At 35.9% G+C, this 20,093-nt stretch overlaps 1 protein-coding gene across 1 annotated transcript; it reads left to right on the top strand.

Moving 5' to 3' along the window:
- Positions 1 to 603: 603 nt before the first annotated feature.
- LOC104110859 (clathrin light chain 1-like) lies at positions 604 to 4,803 on the top strand. The gene is made up of 3 exons (XM_009620416.4): positions 604 to 1,301; positions 3,830 to 3,983; positions 4,098 to 4,803. Exons 1-3 carry the CDS (start codon positions 913 to 915, stop codon positions 4,524 to 4,526), a joined length of 972 nt encoding a protein of 323 aa, XP_009618711.1. The 5' UTR covers positions 604 to 912; the 3' UTR covers positions 4,527 to 4,803.
- The last annotated feature ends 15,290 nt before the right edge of the window (positions 4,804 to 20,093 follow it).

The following is a 20,093-nucleotide window of genomic DNA, read 5'->3' as shown; positions in this document are numbered from 1 at the left end:
TATGCATGACCTACACTTATTTCATGTTTATATCTTAGACGAATGCTTATGGGTGTTCAATAGGTAGAACTCGGGCACTCGTCACCGCCTATCGGTTTGGGTCGTGACAATAACTAATAGATAAATTTAAATTCATATTGCTTTTTAGGGTGATAATAAGATTATGGACAAAATTTAAAATGTCAAAGAATATTCGTTGAAGGGTGAACGAAATTAAAATAGGTAAATTGAAAAAGTACATATCTTATAACATGTTAAAAAACATTATCGTAACAACTTTGAAAAATATTCGTCTTATAGTTTTTTAATTAAAGCAAAATAAACTATTATAAAAAATACATAGCATATTCAATTACATTGTGAATGTTAAAGGCATACTTGATTGAAAGAGTGAAATCCATAAACTTCTAGCCAAGTTGTTTCATTAATGCTATTAGTGTTTAATGACAATTAATATTTATTTCTCTTCCATGATTCCTTCTTCTCTTCTTTTCTTCTTACGTAATTTTTTTTTTCTTTTCATTCGAGGTGTTTTACAAAATCGAACAAAATTTATATATTTTTCATGAAATAAATGTTATTATTCATAATTAAGTAAAAAATGTATAACCACAAATAAGATCTTCTTTAGTCAACAAAATCTCCATCCAACTACTTAAAGTTGACTACATATCTTCTTGTAATAAATTTACCCTTGTCTATAGTAAATTCATCTTGTAAATTCCCCATTTTTGACTGCAAACATAAAGTAAAAAAAGTGAATAAACAGTATAAGAACATAATTAACACATATATATACAGAGATTCTCACGTTTATGTGTGTGCTTATATATATGTATTGAGAGAGAAAAATCTCTTAATCCAGGGATTTTGCAGAGCTAGAGAGAGAAAGAAGAGAGAAGGAGAAGAGGAATGGCTTCATTCGATGCGTTCAGTATGGACGGTGAGTCGCCGGCACCGGCACCGGCACCGGCGGCATCAACTCCGTTCGACGACGGAGACTACGGCAGCTACGAAGAATCCTCTTTCACGTCGCCGTACCATGGCTCTGGCGGATTCGGTGGAGAGTATGAGGAGGAAGTGACGGTGGAACACGTTTCTCATACCGTCGATAGTCCCGATCCCTACGGGTTCGTGTCGGATAGCCAAACCGATCCATTCGGAGCTCCGATCCCGAATGGGAATGGTAAGCCCTACGATCTAGGTGATGATTCTGAGGGAATTTTCAGCTCCGATGGACCCGTCCTTCCTCCTCCTAATGAAATGCGAGAGGAAGGTTTTGCACTCCGCGAATGGCGTAGGTTTGTTCTACTTCATTCCTATTTTATTGCGAATTTATTTTAATTCACTATATTGCCAAAATTGGAAAAAATCGAAATTGAGCTGTTTTTTTAGATTTTAACTTATATTGATAGATCTATTGCTTATTGTTAATTACTGTAAATGCCAGTTCATTGATAAGATCAGTTTTATTTTATAGTTCGTAAGCTCTTTAGTGAGCTATATCGAACTGTGATTTTAGTTCCGCAATTTTTTATTTTATGGTTTGATTTGCAGATCTGGTGATGATATTAATAGATCTGTTAGTTTTCGGTTTGTTCTCATTTTAAATAGATTTAGTTGTGTAAACGGCTCATCCTTATGATTTCTTAGCGGAGAAAAGAGACTGAAAATAGAAAAATTGGATTCTTTAGATCTTATCTTTTCGAGTATTTTGTTGCTAGTCATCTTTTGCCGGAGGTGATGCATAACGATCAAAAATTTGTGAGAACTTTATTGGTGCTGATTTTCTACTGCATTGAGTGGTGTAAAGATTACTTCTTTGTGCCATGGGACAGAATAATTTTTAGTGTGGTATATCCCCAATAAGTTAGTTATTCTTTAGTGGTAAAATTAAGTAAAGTTTGTGGCAATAGCTAGTTAGTTATATTTAAAGCTAAAAAAAGATATTGTTAGAGCTAGATTAATTTCTGGAATTGGTTCATAGATCGTCGCGTATGGAGAAAGAACTTAGACAGATGATACAAAGTTCTACATTAGTGGTTGCATCTCATTGTTAATTGAGATCTAAAGTTGATTTGACTTTGTTCTACTGGTAGTAGTGTGCTAAAAAAGCATATTCTGGAAAGTTAGCTTAGGAAAATATCGGCCAAGTTTCGCTTGGCTAATTCTTTATTGAGAATGATTGGTTCTGTACAATTCCTTTTCCATTTGGTAATCATCATTTTGTTTGAATTGGGGGTTGTGGCTTTTTCCAAAAAGGGAAAAAAAGAAATGGGGGAGGTATGGCGTGGGGGTGATACAAATGGAGTAGCATTCTATTGGTGGCGTGGGGGTGATACATATGGAGTAGCACTCTATTGGTGCTATTGGCTGGATTAGGACCAGATGTTGCTCCTATTCCATAGCAGTTGATCTTTATCGCAATAGAGAGGGTTAAAGGGACATTCTAGAAAATATCCCTCTTGCACTTTAATAATTACAAATATAACCTTCAACTATTCTTATGTGCATTTTAAGTCTAAAAAAAGACGCATGTAGTTCATGTGAGCGAGACAAAGGGATACTTTTGCCTTTTTTAAAAAAAGAAGAAGACAAACTCAGTCATAATAGTAGTAACAACAAATGAGCTGGGGTGCAATGGCTCAACAGGACCTTTTTATCCTCCTGATCCATCAAGATCCCATCCTTTTACCTATAAAATTGTAGTAGTAGTAGATTTTTTTTTTTTGGGGGGGGGGGGGGGGCATGAAGACGTTTACATCAACAAAAACAAGAAGAAAAGATTAAAATAAACGAGAACCAGTAAAGGGATAGGATTGTTGTCGATCACATTAGAACGGGGAGTAGTGATGTTATAACTTGAGGCATGCCTTCAGCCTTGAAACTAGGTGCATAGGGAACTACTTGTTGAACTCTTTATCGTGTTTAGACAACAGATCATTGAAGGCACTACGTTGAACGCCATGACACTTTGTAATAAATAAAGTCGCAAAGTCACATATTAATTGTTAATGTGAATGAGTTTTTAGTTATTAGAATTAAGAAATTAGAAATTTAGTGCAATAAAATTAGCCTTAAGATCGTGATTAGAAACTTAAAACTGCATTGCACCTCATTAAAAAAATGTATACAGCTCTTGAATTTGGTTGACGTGATTTTACTGTCTTTCACTTAATTATAGCTCTCTCAATCTTTTCCCAATATGATTATTAATTGTGTTTATAATTATTTTTCCTTGCATTAAATAATAAATATATGCATTTTTATTTTTTTACTTTTATCCTCTCCACCACCCCCCCCCCCCCCCCCCCAATTTGTTTCTTCCTTCTCTAGAGCACATGCTTTATTGAGTTTTGTAATTTACAGTCCCATTAGACTTGGCTTTATACCAGTCGCCTTTGATAACAATGAAGGGCAGTTGCAAACGTAACAATTGTGTGTGGGGGCAGGGATTGGGTTATGGCTTTGTATTAGGAGGTGAGGTGTTGAACAGCAACGAACGACTGTTGCTGGAGAAGAGAATTTTAGCCATCTAGGCGATGTTTCTTTTTGCTTTTCTCCCATAAATAAAAAAGAATCCCATGACAGTAGCACATGCTTCTTATTGGCCACAGATTTTTCTAACTCCCCGTAGTTGAAAGGAGGAATAGCGAGCAATTCATATGCATGTAGAATGTCAAATGAGTGACAAATTTTGGAGGTTTAATTAGCATATACTAGATCAAATTATGGATATGTGCGCAATTCTCTGTTGGGAATTTTGAAGGTGCTCGTATATATGTGCCTTGCTATAATCCATTTTTCACTTGTTTTTTGGTGAATGCAGGCAAAATGCTATCCGTCTTGAGGAGAAGGAGAAGAGGGAAAAGGAAATCAGAAACCAAATTATTGAGGAAGGTGAAGAATATAAGAAAGCATTCTATGAGAAAAGAAAGCTCACTGTTGAGACCAACCAGTCAACAAACCGTGAGAAAGAGAAGGTGAAGCTTTAGAGAGTATAGTTACTCTTACTAACTGGAGTTACATTTGATCCTTCATACTCTTGCTTAAAACTTTTTTATCTATAACTTTGACAAGTTATTTCGCCTTGACAGTTGTACTTGAGTAATCAAGAAAAGTTCCATAAAGAAGCTGACAAACAATATTGGAAAGCCATAGCTGAGCTCATTCCTAAGGAGGTGGCCACCATTGAGAAGAAGGGAAGGAAGAAGGATCAAGAGAAGAAGCCATCCGTCACAGTTCTCCAAGGGCCTAAACCTGGGAAACCTACTGAACTTTCAAGGATGCGCCACATACTGCTGAAGCTTAAGCACAGCCCACCACCTCACATGATACCACCCCCTCCCCCTCCTGCCAAGGACGCCAAAGCTGCGAAGGATGGAAAAGACACCAAGGATGGAAAAGACGCCAAGGGGAAAGATTCCAAGAATGCTAAAGATGAAGCACCAAATGGAACTTCAGATGCACCTCCCAGTGATGCCAAAGTTACTCAGACATCAGAAGAACCTACTGCTGCAGAATGATTGCCATTGTGCCTAATTTCATTAATCTTTAATGTGTAATGTGTTGTCCTCTACAAAATAACTCTTTTCTTTATGAATTTTGTATCACTTACTACCTTCTGTGCCATTCTACTACTATTTTATTGGTTCGAGACGGACAATAGCTGCTGCGTTTTGTTGCACTGAACGTCTGAGATCTGTTATTGTACTATTTAGGTCTTTCTTTATTGTAGGTGAATTCACTATTTTCTTGTTCACAGAAACCTTATATTCCTTGAAAGTTGATTTTGTGGTGCAAGTACGATCCCTTTGTCGTTATAGGATTTTTTGCATGATTACGTATTTCATTTTTGCATTATACCCCCACACTGCCCAACCACATCCATCACACACCCCCACCCCAACCCTCTTGCCAACCACCCCACCGCCACTCACGACCCCTCACCACCACCCATCCCTGCACCACCTAATTATTTTTTAAAGTTTCTATTTTATCTTTTACCTTAATTTACTATATATAATTGTAATTAAGAGTTAAGGGTGTTTTAATAAACTTACATATTATATAGTACCGCATTCAACCAAATAATAAAAATATTATTAAATTATAACAAACGGCGGTCTATCCAAACATTGTATAAAAGAAATAGTATAAATGTGAAAATTCTCCAACACGTAGAATTATTTGTATCAAGATTATGGTCCGTCCGGCATAACTTGTAAACACAAAATTTTTCGTTCTTCTGCTCAGCATAACTTTGTGAAAGTTATGAACCGTCCGACATAATTTGAGAACACGTAATTTTTCATTTTTCTGGCCATCATAACTTTGTGAAACTTGTAAAAATAACCGCGAGGTTAGTTTCACATAAATTCACTACACAAAAATAAAATGTAGATGTAGAAATGACATCATGTAGCCACTCTAAAAGACCGCTATTTAGAAATTAGCCAGTGTGTCTTGAATTTCAGTTTTTCAGTTTAATTTTTTGGGACAAAAGTGTTCTGAATTGTCCTGAAGTAAAGATTTTTAGTTTAAAATTTCAGGATAAAATATGTACTGGCTAATCTCTAAATAACATCCCAAAAATGGCTATCTGTGCACTTGCCCCAATTTAAATTGTGGCCTAAATAATTCTATTTGTAAAAATTATAGATTGACTTAGGACCTTAATGGTATTACAAGGGTATATAATATACATACATGACGTGTATTTTGTATTTTTCGCTAAATATGTGTGAAGTGTAATAAGTCTTCTTTAAAATAGAAATATTTTCTTACTGCTTAACCGTATCTCGTGGCCTGTTACAGCTCAGCTCCCCATATAACTAACTTTTCCCCCTAGTTTTTTTTAAACAGCCTCAGCAACTTCCAAAGAAAATTTTGCATCAAACTAACAGGGCAAAAGATTTCACACGAAATGGAAGAAGAAAAAGTTGCAATACTCCAAATTGACATGCATTGTTCTTGTGAAGATTGCACAAAAAAAGTTCTCAAATGTGTTCACGATTTGCATGGTAACAATCCGATAATTTTAGAATTTAAGAATTTTGCATTGTTATTACTTGTTTTTCCTAATTTCTGTTGAATAGGGCTTAATTCATGGTTGAAGATAGAGCAAATTGCAACTGTGTACAAGATTACAATGGCTGGAAAATTGGATCCGTCGGAACTCCGACAGAAACTAGAGAACAAACTGAAGATGACTGTAAAGCTCTTATTGTAAGAAAAATAGTAGATAATATTGACCAAGAACAAGAATGAAACAAGAACAATTTATCGAAAATACTGTGTCGTGGCAAGCCACTGCCTTGAAAGCGGTTTCGACCCGACTGGTTACAAATCGTTATGACCGGTTGCTCCCCAAGGTTCCACATCACCTCCAAACACGTGCACTCGTGGCTGTAATCGTTATGAACAAGAATGTGTTTTCTGTGTTAGATAATTCACAAAGAAGACTGCTTTTTGTAGGCAAAGTAGTTGGACAGTTACAGATGAAGAAATTAATCTATAGTTGTTACAGAAATTAAAGATGAAGTTGTTACAAAAGATTAACTACAATTGTTACAAAAGTTAAACATAGCTGTTACAAAAATTAAAGCATGGCAGTTACAAAGAAATAAATGGGACGTTATAAAATTCAATTCAAAGAGAATGAATTTGGACATATTCTGGTAAGCTAAAAAAATAAAAAAATAATTTTAGCAAAACTAGACTTTGATTAGAAGAAAAAGACTTTCCACAATTGTCTTCACAAAAGACAAAGAAGTAAAGAAGAAAAAATGACCACAAAGAAATCTTTAACTTTGCGTTACCAAGTATAAATAATACTAACAATCCCACACTAATGCAAAGACAAAGTTAGAATATTCTGGGCAAAAAAAGGAACATGTACTTAAGTGTCAATATCTTTCGATTTGAATTGACACGTATAAATGAGGCAACAACTAACATCCATAAAGTGAAGTACTCTTGAACTGAATGAACATTAGTTGAGACCCACACAACACATACTATATCCTTAATTTTCTGCAAACTCCGCGATACTAACAAAGTTCTTTTATGGTCATGCACATACCCTGGGTCTCATGAGTGCTCTAGTAAGATATCCCAAGTCTTTCATATAAGGCGACCGCACCTTTACACTCACGTAGGTGATTCTATCAAGTCTATCTACATATAGACCACCTTAAGGCTATGGAATCATTAAGACCAAAATAAGCTCAACCTTATAAAGCACTACCATACGTCATAGAGATAGAAAATATAGTGCATATTGAGGTCTCATATGGCTTCGTTTGACCACAAACAGGTATCCACCATACTTCCTCAATCCATGGGCTTTAGCCCCATCCCTCTCGACATTTTAAGGATAACTCTCCTTGCCAAACCCTTGGTTAAAGGACCCGCTAAATTTTTTTCGGATCTTATATATTCCAAGAAAATAACACCATGTTTCAACAATTATTTTACTGCAACCATGCCTAATGCGAATATGTCTTCTTTTTCTATTGTACACACTATTTTTGGCAATTTTAATTGCCGCTTGTGAGTCACAATGTAGAGAAACTGGTGAATCGTGTCTTCCCCACAAAGGCACATATGCCAATAAGTTTCTCAACTACTCGGCTTCTTGCCCTGCCAACTCAAGAGCAATGAATTCAGACTCCATAGTAGATCGTGCTATACAAGTGTGTTTTGAAGACTTCACGAAATATCACCTACACCCAAAGTAAACACATAGCCACTAGTGGAGCTAACTTCATCATTGTCAATAACCCAGTTTGCATCACAAAATCCTTCTAAAACAGCAGAAAATTTATTAAAATACAAACACCAATCCATATTACCTCTCAAATACCTTAACAAATAATGAAGAGCATTCCGGTGTTCACTACTGGGGTTGTGAGTATATCTACTCAATCTACTAACAACATAAGCAATATCAAGTCGTGTATAATTCATGAAAAATATTACACTACCAATTATCTTAACATATTCAGTTTGAGAAATAGAGGATTCCTTATTCTTTCTCAAGTGTATGCTAGGATCATAAGGAGTTCTCACATGAGCTACATCAAAATAATTAAAACTTTTCAATATTTTCTTAATATAATGAGACCGAGATAATGAAAAAGCATTAGAAGTTCTTTTGATTTTAATACCTTAAATCACATCTGCTTCTCCAAGATCTTTCATTTCAAATTTAGAAGACAAAAAATTCTTAGTCTCGTTAACAACATTCACATTAGGGCCAAAGATTAACATGTCATCCATATACAGACATATAATCACACAATCTCATCCTATCGTCTTGAAATAAACGCAAGTATTAGATGCATAAATAACAAAATTATTACCCACTAATGTGCTATTAAATTTTTCATACTATTGCTTAGGTACCTGCTTTAGACCATATAGAGACTTTCTTAATTTGCATACTTTATTCTCCTGCCCTTGGATCACAAATCCCTCAGATTGAGATATATAGATCTGTTCCTCTAAATCACCATTTAGGAAAGGCATTTTAACATCCATTTGATGTATCACTAAATTATGAATAGTGGCTAAAGCAACAAGAGTTTTAATAGTCGCTATCTTAGTCACGGGAGGATAAGTGTCAAAGTAATCAATGCTTTTATTTTGGTTTAAACCCCTAATAACAAGTCTAGCCTTATATTTTTCAATTGTACCATCAGGTCTCAATTTCTTCTTAAATATCCACTTGCTACTTATGGGTTTACAACCTTTAGGCAAATCAGACAAGTCCCAAGTGTGATTAGAAACTATAGAGTCTAATTCACTTCTAATGGCCTCTTTCTAAAAATTAGCATCTATTGACATCATTGCTTCATTATAAGTCTTAGGGTATTTTTCTATTAAATAGATAGATACTAATTCATCATTCAAAATATCAAGATCAATATTTTCAGTCAAGAAAGTAGTGATAAAGTCAGGACCAAAGCTAGCTTCAATTCTACGTTTCTTACTCCTTCTAAGTTCATTTTCATGCTCATTAGCAGTAACACTAGAAGAAGGCAAAATATGAGAATTAACATACATAGATGTATAAGCATTATTAAGCATATCACTAGGCACATTATTTTTCAATGGAAAAACATGCTCAAAAAATTCTGCATCTCTAGATTCACAAATAGAACTATTATTCAAAGACATAAATCTATACGCAACACTATTTTGAGCATAACCAATGAAAGTAGCATCAAAAGTCTTGGGTCCAACAGTTGTTTAAAATAAGGTAGACTAACCTTAGCCAAAGCCCCACACACTTTCAGAATTTTCAAGTTAAGGGCAAACCCTTTCCATAACTCATACGCAGTTTTATCTAACTTCTTATGAGTGAATGTATTAACAATATCACATGGAAATAAAACAGTTTCCCCCCCCCACATATTATCAGATAAACCCGAACTCAAAAACATAAAATTCATCATTTCCTGAAGGGTTCTATTTTTTCGTTCGGCTACACCATTTTGTTGGGGAGTATAGGGAGCACTAACCTCATGTATAATATCATTTTTGTCACAAAAGGTTTCTAGAGTATTCGTACTATATTCACCACCCATGTCAGATCTAAATCTCTTGATTTTTCTGTCTAATTGATTTTCTACTTCTGTCTTGTATTTCAAAAATATGCTTTCAACCCCATCCTTTGACTTAAAAAGATATACCTTAGTGTATCTAGAAAATTTATCTATAAAAGTGATGTAGTATTTTTTTCCACCCTTACTAACAATGTTCTTGAAATATGCTAAGTCTAGATGCACTAGTTCAAGCAATTCTGTCTTTCAACTAGTTACATTCTTAAAAGGCTTTTTGGTATGTTTTGCTTCTACACAAACATGACATTTGGAAAAATTATTAATAGTAACTGCAGGAATTAATTCTATTTTTAAGTCTTTTAATAGAAGCAATATTAACATGACTTAGTCTATCATGCCATAAATCAATAGACTCAACAATAAAACCAGAATTGAAAGTAATAGCATTATTCGTAATCTCTTGAGCGATGTTCAGTACAAATAAACCCCCGCTGAGGTAACCCTTCCCAAAAAAGTCTCCCCCACGAGAAATAACAACTTTATCAGCTTCAAAAATAAGTTTAAGACCTGCTTTGTTGAGAAGCGCACCAGAAACTAAGTTTCTACGAAGGGAGGGTACGTACAGAACATTATTCAAGGCTAAGGTTTTTTCACAAGTTAACTTAAGGAGAATTTTTCCTTTACCCATAACTATAGATGTAGTGGAGTTACCCATGTAGAAGCACTCGCCATCATCAGATTCCTCAAAGTCGTGAAACCGATCCTTGTTAGGTGCCTTGACGTGCCTATGTCCAGTATCCAGTCAGTCTTGTTAGCCACCATGTTTGCCTCAATGACCACAACTACAATGACATCATCACCCTTAGTAAGGTTAGCTTGGACTGAAGCTTTCCCTCCATGCTTTGAGCTTTGTCCTTGTCTCTGATTGCAGTGTAAAGCCTTCTGACCAATTTTTCCGCATCTATAGCAAGATCCTTTCATCTTTTGAATATGGCCCTCCAGCTTATTGAAGTAATTCTGCTTCTTCACATGTCCTTTCTTCTGTTTTCCTTTAAACTTGTCTTTCACAAAAGTACTAGAAGATTCCACAAGGTTAGCTTTAGAAGAATTAAGAGAGAGAGATTTCATATTATTCTTAAACCGTTCAGCTTCCTCATCTATGACACGGGTTGCTTCCTCAGTCCTCATGTGACTGATCAGTTCTTGAAGAGTTAAATTTTTTTTCTTGTGTTTCAGTTGATTCCTGTAATCACTCTAGGAAGGTGAAAACTTTTCAAGAAGAACATTATCCTGAAGAATCTCACACATCTCTATGCCTTTGTTCAAAATATCAACAATCAAGTTCTCATACTCGTGAACCTGCTCTATGATCGGCTTATCATCAACCATCTAAAACTTGATCCACTTTCCAACCATATACTTCTTCTTATGACTTTAACAGATGTATAATTTATAAACAAATCAAAGAGAGGGTTAGTCATATGGTTAAGCAAATACCCTCAAACAATTTTATTATCCTTTTCAAATTTTTTCTTAGCATCATCATCAACAACAACAGTAGTAGTAGCAGTATTAGAACTATCAGCAACAACATCAGCAGGTGGTTTGTTAAGCAAAACGTAATCAACTTTTAATTGTTCAAAAAAAATTAAAAGTTTTTGGGACCAACGCTTATAATAGTTTTCATCTAAAGGCTCAAGTTTTGACAGATCAGGAAGTATTTTGTTCAAAGTGATAGCCATTAATCAATATTATATGTAAAAATTGCTATCAAATTATAAGAAAAATAGTAGATAATATTGACCAAGAACAAGAATAAAACAAGAACAACTTATCGAAAATACTGTATCGTGGCAAGCCACTGTCTTGAAAGCGATTTCGGCCCGACTAGGTGCAAATCATTAAGACCGGTCGCTCCCTAAGATTCCACATCACCTCCAAACACGTGCACTCGTGGCTGAAAATTTAGAATTCGCATAAAATAATTGCCGAGAAAGAAGAGAAGATATAAAGGTGTTTTCTGTATTAGATAATTCACAAAGAAGACTGCGTTTTGTAGGCAAAGCTGTTGGACAATTACAGATGAAGAAATTAATCTGTAGTTGTTATAGAAATTAAAGATGGAGTTGTTACAAAAGATTAACTACAGTTGTTACAAAAATTAAAGCATGGCAGTTACAAAGAAATAAATGAGACATTACAAAATTCAATTCAAAGAGAATGAATTTAGACATATTTTGTTAACCTCAAAAAATAAAAAAATAATTTTAGCAAAACCAGATTTGGATTAGACCTCACGTATATCTCGCGCGTAGGGGGGAGTGGGTAAATCAACCCGTTTTACCTTCAGGAACAATTTCTCATGTGCCTCTCCCTTTTACTAGCGCTTTACGAGTCCAACAAAGAGCAATTCAATATAAAGAGAAGAAAAAGACTTTCCACAACTAATGAGGGACACTTTGTCTTTCACAAAAGACAAAGAAGTAAAAAAGAAAAAGGGACCAAAAAGAAATTTTTGACTTTGCATTATCAAGTATAAATAATACCTACACTTATCACCAAATCTTGACAAAAAGGAAGTTCAGATTGAACATGCATTGCCAGAAGGTATGCTACACACAAATGAACTGAAATTTTTTCTCTGTTTCACTGCGCATTTTAGTATCTCCCTGTTAACTGAATCGATTTGGAATTAGATTTTCCATAGTTTGTTGTTAGTAATATTATCGATAGATTCGAAATTAGTTAAAGTTTACGCTACAACATTGAAATTTCTAGTATGTTCTGTTCCCGCATTTTAGTCAAATGCGGAAAACATTTTATCTGTTTCTCTTTTTGAATTGAAACGCTTATGATAATTGCATAACGTACATCTGTAGTTTATCTTAACTATTATTATTGTTTCTGATATTCTTTATATCTGCGTATTTTAGTCAAATGTGGAATGCATTATATCTGTTTTTCTCGTTAACTGAATGATTCAAAGCTTGTTTATTTTGCTCATTTACTGAATTTCCAAACAACTTCCACTATCTACTGCATTAACCCGAACCGGAGGCAATAAGAAGATACACAAAACTATCACCCGAACCGGAGGTAAGATTATTAACAAAATTCAACTCGCTAAACGCGTTTATCATGTATGTAATCCTGAAATTTTAGATTCAAATTAGAGATTTAATCAATGAATCTAATATTTTTGTTGATAAATGGACAAAATAATCCTACTCTAGGGACTAGCTATATACATAGTATCCTCATTTTATATGTAAAATTGATTTGATGAACTTCCCCTAAGGATTAAAAGTTGAATCAACGAAGTTTATTTAACATGGTGGGTTATTTATGTAGTGATCTCTCATGGAATCAATGCTGGGACAAGAAGAAGTTCAAATGCAAAGGCTTGATGGCGCACACGAAGAAGGTGAAAGGAAAAAAACAACTCGTGTTATTATCCATAAAGGGCTACTCTAAGTTTGATTGACATTGTTTTGTTTTCGGAGCTTCTGCTGCTGTCTAATGTTGTGTTTCTTCTTTTACAGCAAGCTACAAAAGAGTACCTACAGACTGTTGTGCCATGTATTCGATTATACACTGTTGATATCCAATGTTACCCTCATATTTTTCAAATAGTATATATACTTTCAAAATATCATTTTTTGCATCACTACTTAATCTACAAGAGTTATACAAGTATTTTCTATAATTATTAAGGTTTTAAAATGGATTTTCTTGCATTTAAATTATTTGAATATTCATTAATTACCCCTTAAATTATTTTATGATGATTTAATCATCCAAATTTATTATTTATACCCACATGCATATTTTATAACATTTTATTTCATTTCATATAATTACATTTTTTATCTTTGAGCTATTTACACATTTTTGCAATAATAGCTTATGCTTTACAATTAATTATATTTTGTCATTTTTTCAAAGTCAAAATATTTTTTTATTTATTTACAACTTTCATCTTTTAACATATTGAGTTGCATAAATAGTTTTTTATATTTATTTAGCTATTTTATTAAATTATTTTTTCCTTAATTTCTTGTACTTAAAATCTAGCCCAATACAAGGCTAATTCCAGACCGAATCAGGCCCAAAACCTTTGGCCCACTCTACTTCGCTCTTCAGCAGCCCAACCAAATGACCCCTTTAAAATCCTGTCGTGACCTGTTGCACTTAACCCGTCCCATTTCTTATTCAATCTTGGCCATTGATCTTCAATGATCAACGACCCATAATAAATTCCCATCCCCATACATAACCGTAACAATAGCTTACCTAAGTGTTGCATTAAAGAATATGGTAACGGTTATAAACCGTTGCATGCACACTATAGTAACAGTTGTAAACCGTTCCAGTTGGAAAGAATAATTGTTCCAACAGAGGGAGCGAAAACCGTTGCGATAGACGCCTCTATAGCAACATCGACACAAACCGTTGCAAGAACCGTTCTTATAGCTCTATTGGCACGCGGGCTGATGGAACGGGCTCTAAACCGTTCCGATATCTCTATGGCAACTGTTTGACTGTCTATTGGAACGGTTTTCCATGCGTTACCATAGATCAATTTTCCAATAGTGCCATTTCCCCACCCAGCCACCTCTGTATTCTCTCATCTCTCCACTCTCATACTAACCCTAGCCGACCATGGAGATTCTCTCTTATTCCTTCCTTGTACGTGTTCATACGCGGATTCTACTTACCTTTTCTGCTACTATCACTCATTTATGGTAACTTTCGTTACCATTATACTTATGGCAAGTTTGGTACTCGCAGATCTGGCTTTGATTCTATGGTTCTGGGTAAGATTGTGGTTCTATATACTTAAGAAGAGAAAATTTCTCTTGTATATGATATGTCCCCGGTGATTCTGTCGTGATTGGGGCTTGTGAACAATTTGCCCTAAATCCGATTCCAACTAGGGTTCGGAGTTTCTTACTTTCTCTGTTATTTTGAGCATACATGGAAGATATTCTTTCTTTTTTTATGTTGATTGATTATATTTCCTTGTTTGTTCGTCCAAGCTTGCTACTATATAAACCCCCCTTTCCAGTTCCCCTTAGAGGGAACAATTATTACTTAATTATTGTTACCACTGTTATTCTCTCATACTCTCACTCACTCGATACTATTATGAATCTATTGCTCTTGGTCGGCTAAAAGGCAAGGCCATTGGAACCCTCTCTAATGACCTCCCTAGTGCGAGCACTACTCGGGGCTCATTTGAGGCTCATGTGAACTCTGACGTACTAGGATTTGAGTCTTTTGGTTGTTCTCTTTGCTGGTGATATTTGAGTTGTTTCTGACACTCCTCTTCCATTTTGTTTGTTGATTTTGCAAACTGGTGAGTGTCTTGACTTTTGCAATTCTATCCTCTTTTGCTTGTTTCCAGTGCTTCGCATATCCATGTTGTTCGAACCAATATGACTCCAATATTGTGTTGTAATCATTGGAAGTTTTAATTGCATTGTAGCCATTCTGCAATTCTAAATCTCTTAGTGTCACAACCTGCCTAATTCTTTAAACTCCTATATGTTCAGCTTGAATGACTTGGTATCTTTAAGTTTGTTTTGTTGTTCTATTATTTATTGTGAGTTTTCTCATGCCTTATTTTGGATTCTCGCACTGAAATTCCTAAAGATTCATATCTTACCCAGAATTTGCCTTGATGAACTTCTGCTGATGATTCCTTTATGTGAATTCTGTTCTCTTTACCTGCTTATATGAACCATATTCGTTGTCATAATGTTGCTTTGTTCTATGCTTGGCCAATCTTGCATTCTTTGGTATTGCTTATGCTTCTAGTTGAATCCTAATACATTTAGATACCATGATCATGTATAGTTGACTGGCATAAGTTCTGAGTCTGCCTGTTCTATTAACCTTAAGATAATATGTCCTCTTGTCATGATACCTTTTGACTGTGAGATCTTTGTGTTATACTCAGCATGATTAGGCTTCTCATCGATTGCCTGCTTGCCTGTTTGTCATGTACAATTGTCATTTCTTGACTATGATCTTGCTTGACCCCTTATGACTTAGACCTCCCTAAGTTGTAAAATCCTTTATGACTAATGCTCTATTCTGAATTCATTCTGAAAAGCCTAGCGTGTTCACTTCATATGTGTTTAATATGTTTACCCTGTTGATCCAAAGTGGCATGTCTCCTAGTGTTATGACTATCCTTATCATGCTCTCCCCTGCTCAATGACTTAACTTATATTGTATTTACCATGTTGCAAATTGAGTCTATTGACTCTCCTAATTTTGTGTTCTTTATTTAACCAATACTGTCACTCTTGCTTCTAAAATACCAATGTATTTGCGAATCTTGTTAATGTCATACAACCTCGTCTCTATGAGGTGTTGCTTTAGAACTGTCTGGTTGGTTTCCATGTATGGGTCTATATATGAGTTTGAAGCTTGTAATTGGTATACTCTAATGCCCGAGTCGAGTTTGGGTCCGGGTTTGCTGCTGGTGCGAAGAAAGCTTGCTGAAGACCCAGGTAGTACTGGGTTATCTCCTTTTGGGCCTGCTATTGTTCCTTGTGTAATATTTTTACTTATATTTATTATATGGGCCTGTAATAATTTGTAAATAAACAATTGGGGTGCTAATGAAGTTGGGAAGACGGGTATATTCTAATGCTTGCACAAAAGAGCAGAAAACATGCCTATAGGGTCTGTGTGTTCTATTTGCTATTTTGTTCAACATGCCTTATATGTTTAGTTTGTTGTACACTAATAGAAAAAATGCCTATAGGAATCACGCACACACTTCACTTAACTTGTCAAAAAATGTTGGCTCAAGTAATTGCTATATTTGTTTCCATGTGTACTACTAAACGATTCTATATAGCATGCCTATAGGATACAATAACACATGTTTTGCTAATGTCCCCCTAGATACCATGTCTATAGGGTTTCAATTAATCCACTGACTGCTCTCAGCACGCTGCTCATTTAGACATCATGACTATAGGATCTTGATCAATTGATCGACACTTCTGTTATTTTTATTACACTGCCCCGCCTAGATGACATGCCTATAGGGATGATGCATTATAAAATCAAATTCAATTGTCAATCCTGCCTATAGGATATTATCACTCATCTGGAAAGTGTTTATGAAATCAAACGTCGTTAATTCGGGGTGTTCAAATAGTTTTACTGCCTCATTACATAAGCGATTTAGAGATCATGTCTATAGGGGCTTTTTAACACCTTAATCTGCGGATTCATTAGTCAGAAATAACAATGATGTGTGTATGATACTGGAAATCAGAATCGCCTAAAAATTATGCCTATAAGATTTGACAACTCTAATGCATCTTAATCCCCCTAAAATTTGTACTGCCTAAACTGCCCGCGTACATTTGTTGTTTATGTGTGTAGGTTAACTTGTTCCTTTACTTGTATTTATGTGTAGTCCTGCATGTTTTTGAATGTGCGCTAATTTTATCATTTTGAGCATCCTAAGAAGAGTCTAGAACCATCTAAATAGAAGTCCAAAGCCTCCTGGATCATAGGCATGGGACGAGTAATGCACGCGTAGGGTACGACCTAGAAATGAATTAGAGCGCCTTTAGGTAAATAACTTAAATATAGTAATTGGGTAGTAGGAGATGATAGTTCGTTCCCGCTGAATAATATGAACAACCCCCACCTTAAGGTAGTTGCGATGTATTATTTATGTTGCACGGGGTTAGGCTAAAAAATTTAGGACCCCCCTCCCCATTTTCTTACATATTTATTACGTAGTTGTATCCTTGTAGTCATTAAGATTTGTGCCGATTCTCACGTGTTCTAATAAGACTCTTCGGCTTCTAAATTTCCCTTTATTTATTTGATCACCTAGTCTAATTATGTAATCCACATAATTTAAAGTTCGACTGGGACCCACAATTGTGGACCTCGAAGAGTGCCTAACACCTTCTCTTTGAGGTACTTTGAGCCCTTACCCGATCTTTGGTGACACGGACTAATCGAATAGAGTTATTTGAAAATAAGTTCCCTAACACACCTCAAAATTGTTAGGTGGAGACTCTTCTCTTTTAATACCTCATTTAAAAGAGTTTTCACACATTGAAACCCACTTTCGCGAGAAAACGGGGCGCGACAGCATGGCTACTCTGCTGGGGATCATACTTAGGCTTTTACCATAATGAACTTGACTTATGTGGATTACTTTCTTTGTCTTAAACTGCTATTACATGCACATCCCTTTCCTTGTTTTCCTTTGTTTGTCTTAAACTGCTATTACATGCACATCCCTTTCCTTATTCACCTTTATTTGTTTTAAAACGTTATTATATGCACATCCCTTCCCTTATTCTCCTTTATTTGCTATGACATGTATGATCTCTCTTCATCTCCTTCATCTTGTCTAAGACTGCTATATTTTGACTCTCCTATCCCTATTTCCCTACCTGCTTCATTACGTTCTCGCACATTTTTCATGAGCTAAACTAACTTCTCTCTTTGTCTTTCTTTTCTTTTCTCATCATGTTCACTTTTACTATTTTATTTACTGCTTTTACGTACTTTTATCATGCAAATATTTGTCAATGTGTTATTATTTTTGCATAAAGCATGCTCCGCATCATTCTCCAATCGTGCCAATTATCAACATAGCGGTGTTTGATGAGTGTCCGCGCTTTCCTGTAATAACCCTTCTTAAATTGGAAAGGCTTATTTGAGGTAGACTAGTCGATCAGCGGTGCAGTCAACAGCCCCGTGCCTTTTTCTCTCAAGTTGTCCACTTGGGTGTACCAGTATAGACCCTTCTAGAAACCCTACTCCAATTTGAAATATACATGCATCATGCTAAACCTTGTATGGGTTGAAGCGTTGTTAACGTAACAACCTGCTAAGATGAGCCTTATACAAAGTCCGACGAGATTTCCACAATCCCAATGGACACTATCACATTATGTGCATTACTTTGAGAAAATGTGCCAACGTGTTGATCATTACTGCATAAGTAGTCAAATCTGGAGGGGGAAAGGGATAACCTTTGTTTGTTTGCAGAAAATGAAGCAGGAAATCCCCAGGTTCATTATGGTCCAGAATATCTCGCCTTTGCTACTTGACTGGTGGAAAGATCTTGCGCCTTGTGACAAGAATCATGTGAGGAGAGTACTTGGTGACCTGCCATCTTTGTTGAACATTCAACCAAATAGAGAGCTGATCGAGGCCGCCACCATGTTCTGGGATGAGAAAAGAGTTGTTTTCTGATTTGGCAATATAGAAATGACTCCTCTCCTAGAAGAAATAGGAGGTTTCGCCAAGTTGCCATGGGATAGTCTAGGATTACTGGTACCAAAGAATCGTACTCCTAGCGATTTTTTGAAAATGTTAGGTTTTAAGAAGAATGACGAACCGCTCTGTCTAAATAAATCATACATCCCTTTTGAGTTTCTTCACGAGCGTTATGGGGATAACAAGTCATATCGTCTTTATCATGATGAAATAGCCATTTCTTCTTTGGGGTGGGTGCATCGTCAGCTTTATGTTTTCATTGTCTGCTTCCTGGGGTTGTTGATCTTTCCAATGAAAGGAGGAAGAATTCATACCTGCTTAGCCATGATCGCCAGGACCTTAATGGATGGTATCGAAGGATAAAATTATACTATCATCCCAATGATCTTAGCTGAGATGTACCGCGCTCTAGATTGGTGCAAGTAGGGATTCAGACTTTGAGGGTTGTAATCTATTGCTACAAGTCTGGATGTTGGAACACTTTCAGAGGGGTGAATATCATCAACAGCTTCTGCGAAGGTCACTAAATGACTACATAGCCAACCACCACCCAAATAAAATGACGTTTATTCCAGAAAGGTTTGCAAAGCCTAGAAATGCTATAAGTTGGGTGCGTTTCTTCAGCAATCTGACAGACGAGCAGGTGCATTAGATGTTTTAATGGTTTCCTAGTAGTGATTTTATCATCAAATCGAAGGGGACTACACACTTGGTGCTGATCGGGCTGCGAGGTATCTACCCTTACGCTCCTATAAGGGTAATGAGACAAGCTGGAAGAAAATAAGTCATACCTCGGGTTTCCAATATGGTCCAGTACAAGGCAGATTTCAAGGGAGATGTCATTCGGTTCAAGTTCGAAGCGCAACACATGTGGAACCAAAAAATCATTGTGGAAGGCGAAACTATTGAGCCCGACAGGTATCACGCCGGTCATATGTACTACTATATGTCATGGATGTAAGACGACGTAGCGGGGGACATCAAGCTAGGAGTCAATCTGAAGGATAGGATCATAGATGAAGTGGCTGAGGCACAGGTTAAGTACAAGAGGCTACGCAAAAGGGTGTTCTAGTCCGAAGCTAAACATTTAGAGTAACACAAAGTCAACATGGAAGCAATAAAGGAATGGAAGAAGATTGCAACTAAGTCAATAGAAAGATTGGAATACCTAGAACAAGGACTGATGGAGCTAGAAGGGAAGATGAGAAAGAGACTCTCGAATTGTCAAGGCATGGACAACGGTGAATG

This window comes from Nicotiana tomentosiformis, chromosome 2 (genome assembly GCF_000390325.3).
Source record: "Nicotiana tomentosiformis chromosome 2, ASM39032v3, whole genome shotgun sequence".
Lineage (NCBI taxonomy): Eukaryota > Viridiplantae > Streptophyta > Magnoliopsida > Solanales > Solanaceae > Nicotiana > Nicotiana tomentosiformis.
Note: the sequence above shows the minus strand (reverse complement) of the source record. Positions and strands in the feature narration are given on the sequence as shown.